At 38.5% G+C, this 18,751-nt stretch overlaps 3 protein-coding genes across 4 annotated transcripts in view; 1 reads left to right on the top strand and 2 right to left on the bottom strand.

Annotated features, from left to right (window-relative positions):
* Positions 1–5,870, top strand: part of exp (expansion) — a 45,414-nt gene extending 39,544 nt beyond the window's left edge. Inside the window, exons 2-8 of one of the 2 annotated variants that reach the window (XM_043428568.1) lie at positions 1,136–1,278; positions 1,833–1,990; positions 2,932–3,163; positions 3,472–3,918; positions 4,238–4,340; positions 4,448–4,691; positions 5,681–5,870. In XM_043428568.1, the coding sequence (XP_043284503.1) occupies positions 1,168–1,278; positions 1,833–1,990; positions 2,932–3,163; positions 3,472–3,918; positions 4,238–4,340; positions 4,448–4,691; positions 5,681–5,699 (1,314 nt within the window). In that variant the 5' untranslated portion in view covers positions 1,136–1,167 and the 3' untranslated portion in view covers positions 5,700–5,870. The remainder of the gene's footprint in view (positions 1–1,135; positions 1,279–1,832; positions 1,991–2,931; positions 3,164–3,471; positions 3,919–4,237; positions 4,341–4,447; positions 4,692–5,680) is intronic. The other variant, XM_043428567.1, reaches the window with a different exon arrangement.
* Stt3A (catalytic subunit 3A of the oligosaccharyltransferase complex) lies at positions 5,821–10,166 on the bottom strand. Its single transcript, XM_043428566.1, has 11 exons — positions 10,040–10,166; positions 9,456–9,559; positions 9,193–9,360; positions 8,913–9,073; positions 8,345–8,734; positions 8,115–8,268; positions 7,747–7,985; positions 7,490–7,654; positions 6,964–7,372; positions 6,647–6,835; positions 5,821–6,567 (listed from the first exon to the last, which is right to left on the bottom strand). Exons 2-11 carry the CDS (start codon positions 9,550–9,552, stop codon positions 6,422–6,424), a joined length of 2,118 nt encoding a protein of 705 aa, XP_043284501.1. The 5' UTR covers positions 9,553–9,559; positions 10,040–10,166; the 3' UTR covers positions 5,821–6,421.
* Positions 10,167–10,385: 219 nt separating this feature from the next.
* mdu (meduse) lies at positions 10,386–17,264 on the bottom strand. The gene is made up of 5 exons (XM_043427641.1): positions 15,926–17,264; positions 13,921–14,058; positions 12,292–12,737; positions 12,053–12,218; positions 10,386–11,875 (listed from the first exon to the last, which is right to left on the bottom strand). The coding sequence occupies exons 1-5, from the start codon at positions 16,076–16,078 to the stop codon at positions 11,771–11,773; spliced, it is 1,008 nt and encodes a 335-aa protein (XP_043283576.1). The 5' UTR covers positions 16,079–17,264; the 3' UTR covers positions 10,386–11,770.
* Between the last annotated feature and the right edge of the window lie 1,487 nt (positions 17,265–18,751).

Genomic DNA, 18,751 nt, shown 5'->3' with positions numbered 1-18,751 from the left:
ATACTGATTTACCGATGCCCCGTAATTCTCTCGAGGCTGCTTTTATTGCTCTCGATCACGAGAGACTGCACGTCTTGGCATATAACAACTTTTGCACGATTCACGATCCCACACACTTGAGCATTTCCGAATTGGCAAACCGTGACGCATGTAATTTCACGAGCAACTTTGGGCCACTCGAAAAGCCGTCATTAGGACACAATTGGGCACAAAGCGATCGAGAGTTCGGAACACGGGAAACCTCTCAAAAGATGATTAATCGGTTAATCGATAATTCGAGAATTGGAATTGTCAGTCTGCGAAAATGACGGGGAACAAAATCTACAGCACTTCGTTGACCTTTGAATATCCTCAAATGTCAATATTCTTTCGAAAATCTTTGTAATTCCGAGTTTTGTTTATCACCATTTTCATAGCCGTGAACAACAACTCGATATTGAATTTCAAGATGGCGAAATTAATAAGAAGAAATAACATAATTATACATAACCTCGTTAGTAAAACGCGCGGACGTGATTGAAAAAAGGTTACAATGCCACCCGAAACAGCCGAGGTTTAACGAATCCTTGAGTAAATTGGTTGTCGTAAAAACACAAAGATCAAGAGTACAATCTTCGTTTTATTCGTGGATATGATTTAAACCAGAAGCTTTGGGTTAAAAGACCGTTTAATCAATCATCGAGCTGCTCAATCTCGTTATCCCACACTGCGCGATACGATAAAATCGTTCTCGCGTTACGTTGCAACATGCGTATATAAATCATAGAGCACAGAAGCATTGCAAGAATGGATTTAATCAACTCCCTGAACACTTCCGTTGCCCTTGACAGTTTTTTTTTCGTTTGTGAAATAACTTTTAAAAACTCTACGCACAAATCACATTCTCCGCGCGTTCTTTGACGCAAAGGCAAGCCTTACGAAGCTTGGCTATCTATTGCCAGTCAAGATCACAGTTTATTCATCCGGTACTTAACGCGCGGGATTAATATTTTCCAAACATTTCATCAACACGTCAACGCACAGAAATTTCTTCCTTTTTTTGCCGCCAGTTTTTAAGTATTACACTTTTCACATCTTCACATATTTTCAATGTCTTAACGCATCCATCAATAGCACTTTGATTTTCTCATTACAGATTTACGATTGAAATCAACGCGAGCTTGAGCCATGGTGTCGAGGCGAAAAATTTTATCCCGCTCGAGGGACAACCTCGCCGAGGCTCAATACGAGGAACAAGAAGAGGAAGACGTCTGGTATAATTTGGACAAACTTTACAAGGTAAATTATCATGAATAAATTTGAACACTCGTCATTTTTAAGTGGTCAAAAAATATGAAAAATATTTCATATCCAAACTTTCCATTTCAATTGTTCGATGGAAAAATTAGATTCTCAACGACTCGTGAGTCGAAATAAACTGAACTGAGGTTACGTTTGCCGATCGCATCAGCTGTTACGCGCCACTGCGACCATGCCAAATGCGTTGGTGCTGCTCCCTCCCTCTTTGGCCGGAAATTGAAATTTTCGCGTAACATTCTAGTGATCGATGTACACACTGCGATTCTACTTTTCCATTTTTTTACGATATCTATTATATTATGGCTAATTTACGAAAGTTCTGTTACTCGAAAATTCTGTTCACTGTGGCCTAGCCCATGACGTCATGAGCCTAGTTTCTCAAGACGAAGTTTTTGCTTATTCTTTACACGCAGTTCGGTAGTTCGGTGTAATAATTCCCTTTTATAACCTTTTCATCAAGGTTTAAGATCGAATCATTCTCACTCGGTGGGAACGAACGTGTCTTACGGTATCATTTTTTTTCAATATCTTAGGATCACATACAAGAGGTCCTCGACAAATGGAATCAGATCGATGACGAGATCTGGGCTAAAGTGATAGTCTTTGAGCGAAACAGACGAGTCGCCAAGGCATACGCGAGAGCTCCGGTTCTCACGGTAAACGGTTCGAACGATGGTTTCGATGGGTTTAGGTAAGCTTGTTCGTTACAAACGATAACAAATAACAATTAATTAGCAGTAAAAAAAAATGTCCTCGACGTCACCCGACTAATTCTCGGTAATAAGGATTCATAGAAATGTCGCGCGTTCGCACGAAGGAAATTGAAAGGGGCGACAGATCGTGAGAATTGCCATTGAATTTGTACAACGGAGAGTGATTTTCTTTAAGGCTCTGTTTTATGTTGACCTTTCAAAAATTCAGATGGACTTAATATTAGGAAAAAAACATCCGAAAACATATTTTTAATTGAAAAATTGAATAAAAATTCAAAAAAATATCATTCGGTTGATAATTTTCGCTACTTTTCACTCCGCGATTCAAACTCATTCCCGCAATGTGTCCGAGTGCGAACCGAACCTCTCTCTCTCTCTCTCTCTCTCTCTGCCAATCTTGCAATTACATCGAATTGGTTTCCGGGGCATTGGTAGAAATTAAGTCGTTCGAGACTGAGCTCCAAAGCGCGAGAAACAGAGGAATCCTGTCAGTGAAATTCGCGCAACAAAATGCAACGTTTCCCCGTCACGCGAGACACGCGAACCTCGTATAACTTTTCTCATGCACAATACTTATTCGAGCTTCGGATATCTAATAGCGATTTTATTAATAATTACCCCTTCGATTCCTCGAAGCTCACCCCAATCTCTCGGCTTCTCGTAGCTGTGTAATTTCCCCGCGAGATAAATCACGCCACACAATAATATTTTTCCCTTCGGGAATCGCGTGTTGCAAATTCAGCGGTTCGTTGCGCTCCTTCCCCTTTTTTTTCATTCAGTGAGCATTCCTTATTTTCATTTATAATTCCACCGAATAATAATAACGTTTGTGGGTACTTTCTTTGAGGAAGGAAAGAAACTGTGGCGACACAAATGTCAAAAACGTCATTTTAATTTGGCAATTTTATCGAACTTACAGAATAGGGCTTTGCGGCTTCGACAATCCGATGCGCGATCCCAAAACTGAGGAAGCGAAGCGTCACATCAACCAAGGCGTCAAAATAAAAATGGACGACCAAGGCAACATTTTGATCAAGAGGTTGTGCAAAAGCAACGTCTACATCAAAACAACGAATCAAGAAGACAATGCGATCGGTGGCGAGATCCTACGGAATTCGCAAGGAGCACTCGAGCTCGAGAAACCTGGAAAAGTGAGTCCCACGCGCAGAATGAATTCCAATTTTTCTTAGTTTATGAAAAATGATTTAAACGAAATTCATCCGCAAATGAAATCGGACCATTTTTTCGGCGAACTGAAAAATTTCGATTTCAATTATTTTCTAATATTTTAACGTAATTAAATTTATTCCGTACGGCCAAAAAGCGTAAGTTTTCATCGATTTTTTTTCACAAGTTGCAAATATTTTAACGGTTTTGTATCAATGTTAAAAACATTATTACCGAAAAATGTGTTACTTTTTAGTCAGAAGACGATAAGAAAATTTTGGTCTTATTCCAGCTGTTTGATATGAACAAATATCAGACTAATTTATCGAGAGAAACGAGAAGGGCGTATCCTGACAGGCGGAGATTGGAGACTCAGTGCCTGAGCGCAATCGTATTCGTTCGCACCGAAGCGGACTTGCTTCAATGTCCAGTTTGGGTTTTAATCGTAAACGTCGTTGGTCTTGACATGCTCAAATCGAAGTTACCACCAGTACTCGCCCTCCAAAGGCCTGTCGACATTAAAAATCGTCCACGAATCCCGATCCCTGACGAGGATCCCTACAGCGTTGCTGGTGTCTCTTCGTCCTCGGGCCCCAGCGAAGCTTTGAACGCGGCCAGAGATCCGCGCGAGCAAATATACGTCCAGTCCGGCACTTATCAGCCGCGAAGAGGCGAGAGACCGCCCAAATTACCACCGCGTGAAAATCTCTATGGCCACGACATCTCTCACATTCCTAAGGTAGTTTTTTCTCAAATATATTTAAAATATTTGATCCAATATTCGCAATAAATCATTTTCACTCGAAACTCCCATTTTTAAAATTATTTGCTCACAATTGTGAAGATTTTTGTTTCAAATTTTTATTACTTTTACATTTTCGAGCTCGTTTGACTTGCGAACTCTTTTCGAGTAATTTTTTTTCGACTCTCTTGTTATTTGGGAACAGTGGAAATGTTCATTTTTGTCCCATTTTTATTCAATGGATCTTCGGAGGGATTCGTTCCTCTTTTGATTGGAAGAAAAATTGAGGAGGACATTTTTGTTTTGACATTTGCAGCCCGACTACGACGACATTGAGGACGATTATGGAACGAATCACCGACAAGCTGTGATAGTGAACGAGGAGAAGAAGAGTAAAAAGAACGATAGTAAAAAATATGGTGCGTTTTAGAAAAGAAATATTCAAAATGAGAATAGAAGATAAATATTGGAGTTTGGTCAGGTGGTAAAAAGACTTTGGTTTGAGAATAAATTTCCATTTGTACAGACGATCCTTATTACTGCGGTCTGAGAGCGAGAGTACCGAATTTCGTGAAAATGGCGAAAAACGGTCACACGAAAATAATGTCGCCTCATGGATACGTTCGACCGCAACCTGCGCCTTCCTACGTGAGCAACGGCAACGGCGGATACGTCAGTAGTCAATCGTCACAAATTTATGGTCATCACGTGCAAACCAAGCGACCACCCATTGTCTATCACGCGAGAAGCTTCGAGAGCGGACTCGGTACGTACGTAACTATTTCTCTCTCTCTCTACTTTCCTCGCTTCTCTTTAGCCCTATCTTTTTGTTCGTTTCACTTCAAAGTTTATGGACAGTTTATTTTATGACTTCTAAAAAACGTGCAGAGTTCCGAGGTTCTGGCAAATCAGAGTCGAAATGGATGGAAATCTTCTTTGATCCTTCAATACTTTGGTCTCGTCGGTTTTTTTGTATTGTCACATTTTTTATGTGGCTTAGAAATTTGTACGTAATTCTTTGTGCGTATCTAAGAGACTCAAAAGTGGCCGAGCAACGAAAATTTTCATTCGTAAAAACCTTTTCGGAGTTGATGAATGTTTTTCTTTTCAATTAGAATTCATTTGTTTGAATGGAAAATATGATTTCAGAGGTTAGACTAAATCGAAGTGATCGAGAGGTGTGAAATCAAAAGCTTTTCGAGCTTCTTCGCTCTTCGTTTCAATTGAATTTTAATATATGAAGTAAAATGTGAGTGGAGATAACGGAATTGAAATGCGTTGACGAAATAAAAATCATGAATAAATGTACAGTTGGAAACTCCCAGGAAAAGCATTTTTCCTTTCTCTCCTCGGGGTTTCATGATTTCCTCACTAAAGTCCAACAACGTAAATTGGTATTTTTATAAACAATGAAAAACCATGTAAATGATTACCGCATTGAGTGAACCATATTTTGAAACAAACTCCAAAAAACTTTTCTACTTATTCAAATTTGATGAGGTCTAACTCAATAAAATCGTGATTCAGGTTTTTTTTAACGGAACTCAAAGTTGTGCACACCGCTGAAGAAAAAATTGTTTATTTTTTTCGAATGGAAACTAATAACTTTCTCACCCATTTCTTCTTTTCGATTGAAAATCTGTGAAAGAATGTTTCGAGTATAAAGAATCTTAAAAGTGGCGAATATAAAATGAAGCGATCGTTTTCGTTATTTTAATCAACCTAATAAAAAGTTCCTGTTTTATTTGAATTTTTTCAGATTCGGACGACAGAATTGATTCTCCGTACAACCACATTTATGGAAGGTTACCCATCCCGACGAGAGGCGTAATTCCACCAGCACCCCGTGCGATGTACATCGGCGAATGGGATTAATATTAAGTGAAAAATATCTTCGTATCTTGTACCTACAAACTGTATATTGTTAATATACCACATAAATACTCATATTTCTTATGTCGTTTCCTTACAGTCTTGATATCGTGTGTGCATTTTCGTTTAATCATGTTTTGCGTTAGTCATACATATAAAAATCGAAAAAACTCATTGAATTTCTCTTATTTCATGAATATTGGCTAAAAAGTTTTCTGAAGTTCCGTGTATATAAAGCGATATTTAAAAATTGAACCAATTTTGCTCTATTTTAATGTGCGAGATCGATACAACGAAATGGATCTTATAATTATTAAGCCACGTTTATAAAACTCGCTTATCTTTTTATTCGTAAGAAGGAAAATTTTCGTCAATGATACTGTGGTACGTATTGAATTATTTGGAATCGATCGCTTTACCATGATATTTCAAAGTGTGATCACGATAATCTCATTAATTATTAGGGAAAAATATCGGTCAGATCTGTCAAGGCTGAATTACGAGTGTTGATCGAATGATTTTTGGGATGAGCACTCGCACCTCGAACCCGCTGGAAGTCCACAGAATAATCTCACGATAATTCACTCTTCGTTGCTCCTGTCTTCTTGTTCTTCGTTTTCACGATTTTTTAGTTTCCACGATTTCGTAGATCATTGACTTTGTAAATTCGCACCAACCAGTGCTCCGTAGTGTACGCTTCTTCCAGCGTTTCCAACTCGAAATCTTTGTGCCCTATTTCCATGTTTCTTACCCTGTCGTATCCCGTTGGCTTGCCTGAAAATAAGTCGATTCGTAATCACCGGAAATATACAAATATCAAATTTTGAGAGCATGGAAATTGCGTTTTTCTTACCTCCTTCGGTGTAAACTTGACCGAATTTATAATAGCACAGTTTGTACATTAGACAATTGAGCAGAGTCGATGATCCTTCTTTATCGACGCGGAATTCGCCGGTGGGGTTGTAATAATCCCACTCGGTAATGGTTTTTCCTTTTTCCGTGGATCCACCAATGCGCACCATCCATAGGAACTTGTTAATGTCTAGATAAGCCGATAGAGAGCAAAGTAAATATATTTTTCAACATTTTTTTCCAATGGGCAAATAAAATCATATTCATTTCTTGCTTTTTGAAAGTACAGCACGTCCGTTATTTCACTTGAATATTTACCATCCGACGAGTATCCAGTAAGACCTCCGAAAATCACAAGAACGTAATTGACGTCAAGTTCTCTCATAATCTCGTAAGCTCGTTCTTCGGTGCTTGCCATTGCTTGGCCAACTCGAGAGATATGAGTATTGTTCCACGTGTTATTATCCACGAGGATAGTGCGATTCGCCATCGCCGTTATTTGGTAACCATAATCCCACCAAGACATCACTTTCGAATCTTCCGGAGTATTCATTCGCAGCCAGTAATAAGCTTCTCGAAAATCATCGAAAATCATTCGACCACCGTCCGGCGAACGCGCCGAAAGTACGATACTCGGTGAACTGTACGCCTCCGCTGTTACCCATGTGCAATGCAACGTGTACGAGAAAAATAGAATGCACATCACGACTACGAACAGGGTGGCAATCTGAAAAATACCAAAATCCGAAATAATTATTCACAGTTTTCGGGATTATTTAAAAATTTTCTTCTACTTTATTTGTCACGTGAAAAAACAGTGTTCGACTTCTGTTAAACCGCTTACCTCGCTCCTCAACACGTAATTATTTTCAAATTTGCGTGATTTCTTGTCAATCACTTTTCCACTCTCGACTTGTTTCATGTAAGTCAGCAACAGCGACGATGCACCAATGCCACCGAGGATACACATCACAGGTGCCAATACGAGCATCAAACGCACCATGACAGCCTGAAATTGAAAAAAAAAAATTCATTCCATTCATTTGTGTTCATTTGTTCACTTCGATTTTAATAACGTAGAGAACAAATGTTTTAACTCACTGCAAAGTAGAGGCTCGTAACACCGTAAAGAATGAGAAAAATGTTGGAATCCGTGAGTTTTGAAAAGCAAAAGTACAATCCAGCGGGAAAGAGGAAGACAAGTATTTGAAGATCGAAGTAGAAAGAGCTCCACGAGGTCGGCTGATGTTCCGAGACGGAGGCGATTATTGGAATGTGATTTTTTGCGTACGAAGGATCCAAGAGGGAATAAAATCTTCCGGTCCATGGCGATATTTTACCTAGAAAATACCAATTGAAGAGTAAGCATTTTAACATTATTTACGCCTAGGGAGCAGGTTTAAAAAAAAGTGTTACAAATGATAAAATGGAAACATACAAAGTAGGGAATTAAGAAATGAAGTTTCTACCTGTAATTGTCAAAACACCACCAACGGCAAACGAAGCCATAAGCATAGAGCCTATCAATCCCCGGAAAAGGAGATCGAAATCATTTTCGGAAACTTTGCTTCTCAGATAATCTACCAATGCATGAATTTGGCACAAGCCGAAAACTCCCAAAGCCTTGAAAAGAAAATAAACAGAATTATTTAAAAACTATGAAATCGATAATCTGATAAAATATCGATGATTCACTCACGAGCATGTGTTCGGAGCTCTGGACCGGTTGAAAACCGACGAACGCTATTTGCATCGACAAAACTGTGCCGATGCAGTAAAGTATGCTGTAAGCGATGTAAATTCTGTGTGAAAAACGCCCGGTAACCATGAGTGTGAGCACGTGAAGGGGTATGAGATTTATGAGGAAAACGTATCCACCCCACGAAGACACCATATAAAAATAGGCCAGCGCAGCACAGGTTGACCAAAAAATAGCACCGGTTTTAACCGCTTTGATCCACATGTAATACGTGAACAACATGCAAAATATTGCTATTCCTTCGTTATCGTAAGATCCAGCTACAGATCTCGATATATATCCAGGAACTATGGCAATCATCGCTGCCGCAATCAACCCTGAAGCGGAATCCTAAAAAACCGTTTTTTTTTTTTTCAGAAATTTCAATTTTCAGATTATCGCAAATTTACGTCCATTCAAAAGAAACGTAGAATACTTCCACCTTATTTTTATCTACATCTTTCTACCAATTTCAAAATTTATAAATTTTTTTTATCTGTTAATTTATAATTAATATATGATTACCAACCTTCAGTTCTTTAGTCAGTAAGTATGTGACTATGGTCGTGAAACTCGAGAACAGCGGTGCTAGGAAAATGCACACATTGCGTATGTCTATGGCAATGTTTAACCATCGGGCCACATGATAAAGCGTTGCCGATGTTACCATGAGTCCAGGATATATCGTTCCTTAAGTAAAGACAAACATTATAGTAAAAACAAACAAAATTATCCCAATCATTGTTCAACAGACATTGAAAATCTACTTTTTCTTTTGTGATAAAAGTTCTTGGAAATGTGTAACAAACCTCCGATAATCCTTCCAAGCGGATACCAAACTCTATCATCGAACCAGTTGTGAAAATTGTAGAAACCTTCTTCAGCCAGAAACTTGGTTGTTCGATAGTTGAAATAAGGATCAAATTCGTGAATAACACTTTCGTATCTCAGAACCGAAAAAAGACGAGTGGCAAAAGCTGAAAAAAATATAACAATTGGAAGATGAGTGAATTGTTTTCTGGCATTTTGTTTTACTGATTATTTACCAAGTTTTCAATATTGATGAACTTACACAAGACTGCAGCTAGAGAAAGTATCGTCAGCTTCAAAAGCGTTTCTTGCTTTTGAGCCGACATTCGCAGGCCCCTAACTTTAGAAAGGGTCACCATGATCGGCCTTAAATTCAAAATAATGAATTATTTGTCAGTCGTACTAATCATTGAATAATTACATTGAAAATTGAAGGAATTTTTCATCAACGACAAAAATTCTAAGTAGCAAAAATCTGCTGTGTTATGCATTGCACGCCGTTAAAAATTAGAAAATGTTCATCAATTTGATTGTGCAGTAGCTTGACTTTAAGAGTGAGGTTAGAAATTCCATGAGTTCTCAAAAGTACATGAAATAACGGAAAAACGGAAGCACGATAAGTGAAAACTAAAAAATATCGTTTATTTTGATTATTAGTGTGCTTGATTCAGACAAAAATAAAGATTGAAGCGAAGCTTCCTTGTCCACATTTCGACCACGTACACAAAATTACCGGCCGGCATGTAAAAAGCATTTCGCGCATAACTACAGACCATTAAGATATTTCAATGGCACAAACGTCGTTTTTATTTCATAATATTCATGTAAACAGATATTTGTACTTACGAGTACGATATTTAAAGGTAAAATATGAAAAAACTAGCTAACTGTCGATACCAACAATCGAGAAATGTCACGTTGAAATGTAACTGGAGTACATATAAAGGTATATATATGTAGGAAAATACTCGATACGTTCGCAAGAGGCTCCACCATCGCGATACGACATCTGTAGTAAAAAATTCGATATATTTAATCGGAACTTTCGTAGAGCGGTGTGTTAATTCCCAAAAATAAGTTCAAAAAATGAATTTTTCGTTCAGAAAAATTGTTTATATTTAAATCGTGATGAATTTCAACTTTGCTGTAGGGTTTTGAGTAAGAATAATAAGAAATCCTTCGAAACATCAAATCAATTTAAATACGAGAAATAATTTATTCGATATCGTATATAAATATATATAATTCTACATGTATAACAACATCACACCAAAATCTCCATCAGAAGCATTGTAAACGTATATAATTGTGTATAATTTCAAAGATGAAAACTCGAGAAATAAGTTTCACGCGTGCGCGCGACACATCAAAAGACCGTTTCGTTGCGAGGTTTAATGGCAAATAGTACGAAATCTCTTCAACGAAAAGAGAAAGAAAATAATGATTTGACATTATTCGCGGCACCATTTTCATTCAATTTTTATACTTAGGTAAAAAAAAAATTGCACATGTCTTTTGATTGCGGTCATTTCCTACGAATAGGACGATTTCCTTAAATATGCACCAGCTGTAAAAATACTCGAAAACTATTCCGCCCATTTTCTCCTAGTTTTTAATCTTCTTCAAATCCATTTTCTCAATCACCAGCTCGCATTCAAACATATTGTATCGTAAGTACAAGGAGCCCATTCGGCGTACAATCATCTCGTATCACACTCGGAGACGTTGGAAAGAAAAATCATTTTTTTTTCGTTTAAAATATTATTCGTATCACGAATTCTCAAATTACCACTATTTTTCACATCCAATCGATGAATTCGAGTGAAAAAATAATTGCTCTCACTCAAAATCGATTAGCATTCAGAAAACAATCTTTCCGGGCGTTTTTTCAATTCGTCGATAACATTATTTGTTTGGGTTTGTTTGTGTTTTACACCTCGTTGTTAGACAAAAATTTGGAATCGGCAGAAATCCCAGAAACAAATCAGCAATGACGAAATAAGCCTGAATTTCATTTTACACAAGGAAAACGGTTCACAAGTTTTTTAAAAACAATACGTGTGTGAGCAGTTCGTTTTGCAATTTCGAGAGTCTATTTTACAATTGAAATTCGTCAAATCGCTCAGTAATTTTGAGGAATTTGTAATAAATAATTGATCGGACACCTTTCGATCAAAACTTTTGCCAACGAGTGCAAATGCTTTTTGATCGAGCAACAAAAAAAAACGTAATACAATCGCAATTGTTTCCTACCCTAAACTGGCTTCGTCCACGAAGTCTCGAATTTACAAATCGAATATAATACTGACTATTAGCAACGCTGATAAATCATTCGGATTGAATACATATAAATTATGTATGTGCATATTAATTTAGTACGAAACTTAGTCGTCTGTTTTTTCTTTTCTTTCTTAAATAGGCACCGTTCGCGACTCCGCGACAGTTTCCAACGCTCGGCTGAGCACACGAAGGAAAAATGTTTTTTCTTTTTTTCTTAAATAATCGCTTTCGCTCGGAGCGTCGACCGTATTAACGCGAAGGAGAGAAAAACAACGAGTCTTTCAATAGATGCGGTAATTAAAAATGATTCTCGCTCTCGTTGCCATTCTCCACGCTTTTTTTCGTCGCTGCTATTAGATTTTCCCACTGAGCAATCAACGTGCTTCGTCTTCTTGGATTCGGCTGAAAAAAAAAAATTTATTCAATCCAGCCGTTTGGAATTTGAAGATCGGAAAATCACATTTTTTTCATTCATTCGATCGAAACTTTTAATTCCATCGATTTTCTCATTATACTATTCGTGAATCTATTAATATTTTCTTCTTGTAACATCCCCATTCTATCGACATTCTCCGGTACCTTGTGTTTCCCTTTGTTTTCTCGCTCCAACTCGTCCTCGTCCAAAGTATTCGAAGACGTCCCACTTCGCAGCGAATTGGCACCGTCGTAGATATCGGAATCGTTATCGTTACCGATGTCTAGTAAATTCGGCTGGGATTTAGCCAGCATTCGCGATCTCATTAATCTGAAACGAAGAAATATTAAGAAATTAAGAAAAAAATGAAGAAAATTAAAAAAATTGATTCAAAAATACGAACCTCAATTCGTTTTCTCGCTCTTTCATCTCGTTCAGTTCTTTTTGAATTTTTTCTTCGACGGGAACGTAGCCCTTGCGCACCGGCGGTTTTTTCGGCTCGTCGTCCTGCTCGATTTTCATGTCCAAAGTTTTTCCAAAAGCTTTGAGACTCAAAGGATTGAGTGAGATCGTTGGCGTGGGCGGTGGCGTTAAAGGGTCACCGTCGACGGTTTTCGATCTGAATATTTTACCTCGAGTCGCGAGGAACCTGTGCATGAGACCCTTCTGGCTCGGAGTCGTGGCGAAGCGCAATGGCGTCGGTGTCGTGCGTGCCGAAATCACACCGTTCGTCATTTTTGGCGTTAAACTCGGTGTCGACGGGCTCAAGGTCACCGGCTCGAGAATTTGGGGGGTCGAGGTTGTTCTTTTCAGTCTACCGGACACTAAAGCCTGTGGCATTCGTCGAACCTGTCAGTTGAAAAAAAAAAAAAAAAAAAAATACAATTTTTTTGTCAAATTACAACATTTTCGATCGTATTAATTCGATTCGTTAGTTCGATTTTATTAGCATGTCAATTGAGAAATTATTCTGTCGATTTCCGAGTGAAACTTCGCTGCTCCGCGGATTTATAAACCGAGCAAGTCTTTCGAAGAAGAATGCACTAACGAAATATCCACTTAACCAATAAAAAGTGGCGACACCGACTTTCTGGAAAGTTGACAAACTTCAACGAATAAGAGGAATTAAGAGTGAAAGAAACGAACGAGGCGCTACACGAAAAGAGTTTTTATGTAATTCTGGCTATTCTAAAACAGAACACAAATAAGCCCCTCGTCATATTACGTGAATAGAATTGTTATGGAGAATCGGGACGTGACCGCGTGAGTAAACAGACGATTGGCCTTGTGTTTGGTCAACGAATTTACGTGACGTTTTACTTTTTTTTCAAAGCCCTTGCCCCGGAGTTTAGTTGGAGAATTTCTCCATATTTTTCGTCCAATAACCGAGAAACTTGGAAAAATATGGAAACGCCATTATTTATAAAAGTGAATTCTTCTCAAAATCTACTCGATCAAACTGTTTTCGAATGTTTCTCTTCATTTTTAATCAGCCGATTGGTCTCTTTGCCATTCCTGGAGATTAAATTTTCGTAAACGTTTTCTCCCCCCCATCTCCGGATGAAGAACACTTTTTTCAATACTCATCAGCTCAGAATACGACACGAGTCACGTTCATTCAGAATGATAGGAAATTTTGACAGGTGTTCCTAAACAAATTTAATCCACGTTTTTATGGCTAACGACCCAAATATCCCACTACAACCGAAAGCTTTTCACTTCTCTGGTAGTACATCGTATACCATGCGTTTCATTGCCAAGCGTATTTAATTGCTTTACGTACGACTCTTCGATCACTCGTAAAATTTCTCGTTCGCCTTGTCTCAAAAATCTCATTAATCATCGTAAATGAAGAAAACTCGGTTGATCAAATTTTGCAACTTATTTTTATGTGCACTTTCGAATTCTTAATGAATCTGTAGTTGTCGATAAAATCTAAAGTATCTACGGCCTGGTTCATTATTTTTAACGAAGCAATTTCATTCTCGGTTAATAAAAGTGTTATTAATAATAATTGAAATAATAAATGTACCTTGGAATCGACGTTTTCGTCCGAAGTCGTTTTAATGCTACCAACGTTCCTGAGCTCGAGTTCTCGTTCGGTAACTTCCTCAATTTCCTTCTGTATCCTATCAGTAGCTTTCTTCAACTGCTCCAGTCTGTGATCACGCTAAAAATCGGTTAAATAAGTAGGCACGCACGCACTTATAACGATTCTTCAACGAGAGTCGCGGATTAATGATTTATCAACAACAATCCGGTGTGGGAATTCGGACAGTTTTTTTCTAAGTAATCCGTTGTGTTATCAATGGACTCGACTTTTCTATTCGAAGGTTAGCGATCGTTGTTGTTTCGGGAAAAAAAAAACAGAATTTCTTCGGTGAAAGAGGTGACGAGAATCGTAAGGATTACCACGAGCGTGTGCTTGCGCGTTGCTCGACCAGCACGGTCTCTCTCAACTGCCGGGCAAGAATGTCGGCGTTCGAGACGATCGCTCGGCGAGAGAGATAGAACGAGTGGGTGGGAGAAGGATGGGCAGAGCGGAGAGAAAACAAGAGAAAGAGGGAGAGAAGAGTCCTCTGCGGCGGAGAGCGAGTTAACTGTACCCATCGCATGTTTCCTTTCTAAAAAAAAAAAATGGGCCATACCGATCTTCCTATACTCTCAGGAGCTACTGTTGGAATCTTTCGCACAAAATCCACGCATCTGTCGCGTAAAATATCTTGCGATCTTCGGCCCGACGAGCTGCGCACACGCACCAACGCGAAAGGACAAATTTTTCACTTCGCGTCCTTCGCGAAAGTGCGATAAACGGACACATCGAACGGGGTGTAAGTTTTGACAAAACGGTGAAAGTTTCTCTGCTTTTATATTTATCTTGAGCTCGAACGGTTGAGAATGAGAGGATGTTACATTTCCCCAATTTATTGTTTGCATTAATGTGTCCTGAGGGTCCTGAGATAGTACGAAATTGCAGATTTCGAGATTTCTCGTGCAAGCAGCGGCCATTGTTTTGAGGTCACGTGCAGCATCGTCGCGGATATTTTTTGGAAGGTCAGACATTTTTCGAAAAAAGCCGTTCCATTTTGATTGCTGTGGGAGCTCTACTTTTTTGAAAATTAATGTATGGGAACGAAATGCAGAGAAGCAGAATACTTTCCCACGGAATAATTTCGTTTATTTTCGCATACTAAACTCTCGTGACGACTCTTCGAGTCGAATTTTCAGATAAAATCAGTTTTTTCTTTATCTCTCCTTGGCTTCATTACGAACGTCCCCACTTCCAGAAACTTTTTACCGAGCTATAAAGTTCTATTTCACGCTTGATTTTTTTTCTTACAACTTACATTTAAAAAATTCATAACCCTGTACCAGACGACGACGAAAATCGAGAAATCGTGCGTGCCGGCTCAAGCCAAGCGCGTGTGTGGCGAATAAAAAATATATGGATCTCGACCGATTTAAATAGCGGTTCGACTGCTTCTCTTTTTAAGGTCATCGGCTCGTCATATTTTCTTTCAACCCCATTATTAAACTACTTTGCATAAATTCAAGTACACGTGAATTTATTCTTGCGAAAAAGGATCAATTCCAATATGGAACAACTGAGAATTCCCCTAACCTCAAATACACTCGCACACAATAACCGTCGCATCTTCATCGTCGTTTTTTGCTACATCCTAAAAGCCCCGATAAAACTCGTATCGTGTATGTCTTCGAGTTTGACTTCATAATCCATCGATTTCCTCGTGCTAAAATCGTGGAAAAGTGAATCACCAAATAAGTCAACGTCTCGAGTCATGAAAACGTCAAAAGCAGTAAGCTCGAAACATCAACGGTCGCCATTTCGTTGTTCTGTTTATCCAATCTCGAGCCAGTGAACGATCCCGTAAGTACAAAATACAAAGCCGTTTCGACCAGTACACGCCGTAAGTAGTTGATATTCGATTTTTTAACTCGCTCGCCACAAAGAGGTTAGAAATAACAGTCAAACGAGTGCGGAGATGCTACGTGACGTAGAATTTCACTCAACTTACCTCCATTTTCATGGTTGCCACTGCTTCGCTCGCGTTTCCGTCAAATTTCAACTGGCTCAAATCAACGTGTGCCCTTATCAGACTACCTCTACGATAGCGCACTTTAGATAGGAAATATATACATACACGTACAAGCATTTGTATCATACACATGTATTTATATTTATGTAGCTTTACGAGCGAGCCTGCGTGGATACGAAATAAATATAAAAGTGTGTAATACTTCGCTCGGTTTATCTGATTGCGAACGACGCGCGCGCGAGGGCTATGATTATCGTCACTTTACTTTAATATTGTTATTATCAAGATGTAAAGTCTTATTACGGGCTTATGTCACTTCTCGAAAACGGTAAATTTGTCGGCTCGCTTAGGGAAAAGTACGTTGAGAACCGCCTCCGTATATTATTTTTTCATTTTCTTTCACTTAACAACTCGTGTCCGTAAATATGATTATTACAATTCTGTTTCGAGGAATCCGCCAGCACTTTGTCGTGAGCGTGCAAAAGTGGGGGAACTCGAAGCGACGTTGAAGTGATTTTTTCACTGTGAAATTAAGGCCGATGCCTTGATGAATTTTGAGTTCTTTCTAAAATTCTTTAGCCAATGGAACAATAGACGATAAACGGCATGGCGAATGATTCTGACGACGATTCGACGGATCAAAATGAACGTCCGAATTTTTTATTCCGAACTTTCGCTAATAAAAGTGAAAACATTATTTTGGCGTCGTTAACGAAGGTCGAAGCCCCGAAGAGTCTTCGCGGAACAGAAATTTTCTTTCTGAATATTCCGTTTAGTCACACGCGTGCGCTACGATTTTGTGTATGGAAAAAAGGGGGCGATGAATTTTCATGGATATCACTGGAATACGAGATTTATCGTCGAATCGAATTCCACAGGACCTGGAGATTCGCCTGACCGAGACGCGCCTATTTTTCACTTCCGATTTGCACGACTCCGCGCGGGCACACTCCGCTTCACCGCAAAGATCGTTTTCCTCGTCTCTTTATTTTCGTTCTGTGTGTACGTTTTTTTGCTGTTTTTTCTCTTACCGCACGAGATGCTCGTATTATACGATCGCGCAGGCTCGTAAGCAACTCTCTCCGTTAATGCAACTTGTCTATTTTCCGCTCTGTGACAGGTTAGAAAAATAATAATACGAAACTTCAACACGAGCTACGTCACACATGCACATTCCCACTCGTACGTGTGGCTTACGCTGTGACGTATACATTTGTGTAAAACGCAGCGTTTTACTTCGTACGCTGCTGGTGCACCAACAACTACTGCCATTTTACCTGGTGCGTGACCTTGTTCTCCTACCGTTCTCCAAACAAAAGCAACGAGATGAGGTATATGGCACGACCCTCTCTCAATATACGTATATTCATCGCAGTATACGTCATTTCCAGTTAAATCAACTTTTCCCACATTTTTTAAACCGTTTGATTATTTTATTGCACTTTTTATCACTGATATAACGTAGAAATAGTAATTCCGCCGGAAACAACGTCATGATCAACGTCACGGTGCAAGGTCGATGAGTTAAGGATATTTTAAATTTTTTTAAGCAAAATTTTTATTTTCGCATTTAGGTTATTTTAATTGTTATTTTTTTGGCTTATTGAAAAACGAAAGTTTGTTCTAAAGATGATTTTCTTGTCACTTTTTATGATGGTAATTATGCGTAGTTTTGCCAAATTTTTGTTCACGAATCATCGTCATTCGATATTCGTCGATCGTGCATTTTCGCTTCCCTTGTCCTGGGAAGTTATGATGTTTTCAGAAAATAAAGGAATTTGATGAGTTTTCCGATTTTTTGGTCCGGAGAAATGGAAACTGTATAAGAAAGTCGAGCGAGCTTCCTCTCCACTCGGAACGCCCTCTAGCATTCTCGCAGGTTCGCTCTATATAGTCGACTTTTTTCACAGGTGACTCCTGACTCTCGGGAGTACTCGACTGTACTCGTAACGCTGGGGCACCGCCTCGAGTCTTCATCATTATCTACATTGCAGAATACATACGCGCCTCAAGATTCTTTGCTCTTATGCACGTGATTCACGAAATGAAGATTATACAATTTTACGAGTTTTCTTGATCCTCATATTTCTTCCCTTTTAATACGATTTTTATGACAATAATATTGTAGAGTAAAATTAACCAGCCAACGAGTGGGAGTTGGGAAAAATACGTTACACTCCGAAACAATTCTAAAAATTCTATACTGTTGAAAAAAACTGACAGATTCGATGAGAAATAATTTCACTTGATATTTTTTAGAAAGAATTGTTGTAATTGAACAAGGGGTTTGTTTGAAATAAAAATTTCAGACGTATTTAACCAACAAATATAATCGAAGACTGGGTTCAAACATATTTGAAGAAATCAATTTATTTTATACTTCGAATTTATCACTCTTGGAAAAGATAGTTTGCGTTGAAAATTTCTTTTCGACGTGCGGACGATAGTAAGATCGTGCACATATTTCAGTAGCGATTCACTTATTGAAACGAATGGGCCAATTTTTTTTAAAGCTGTACAAAGAACTGTTCACAGAAAAAAACTATTTTAATTCCTGGAACAGAAAAGAATTTGTCATCTGATATATTAGGTGTATACACTTATATCTTGGTTTATTGAAATGCATATCAGAAAATGGAATGTGAGAAAAATCCCATGATTGAATGAGATTTCTTGTTTTCATGCACAAGTTCCATTCAAAAATTCATTCCAGAGCTATCTTTTTCCATTCGTACCGCGACCATTCTCAAGGTCGCGGTACGAAGAGTCATCGGAAGAATAAAGGAAACTTGGAGGTTATGTATA

This window comes from Venturia canescens, chromosome 9 (genome assembly GCF_019457755.1).
Source record: "Venturia canescens isolate UGA chromosome 9, ASM1945775v1, whole genome shotgun sequence".
Classification (NCBI taxonomy): Eukaryota; Metazoa; Arthropoda; class Insecta; order Hymenoptera; family Ichneumonidae; genus Venturia; species Venturia canescens.
Note: the sequence above shows the minus strand (reverse complement) of the source record. Positions and strands in the feature narration are given on the sequence as shown.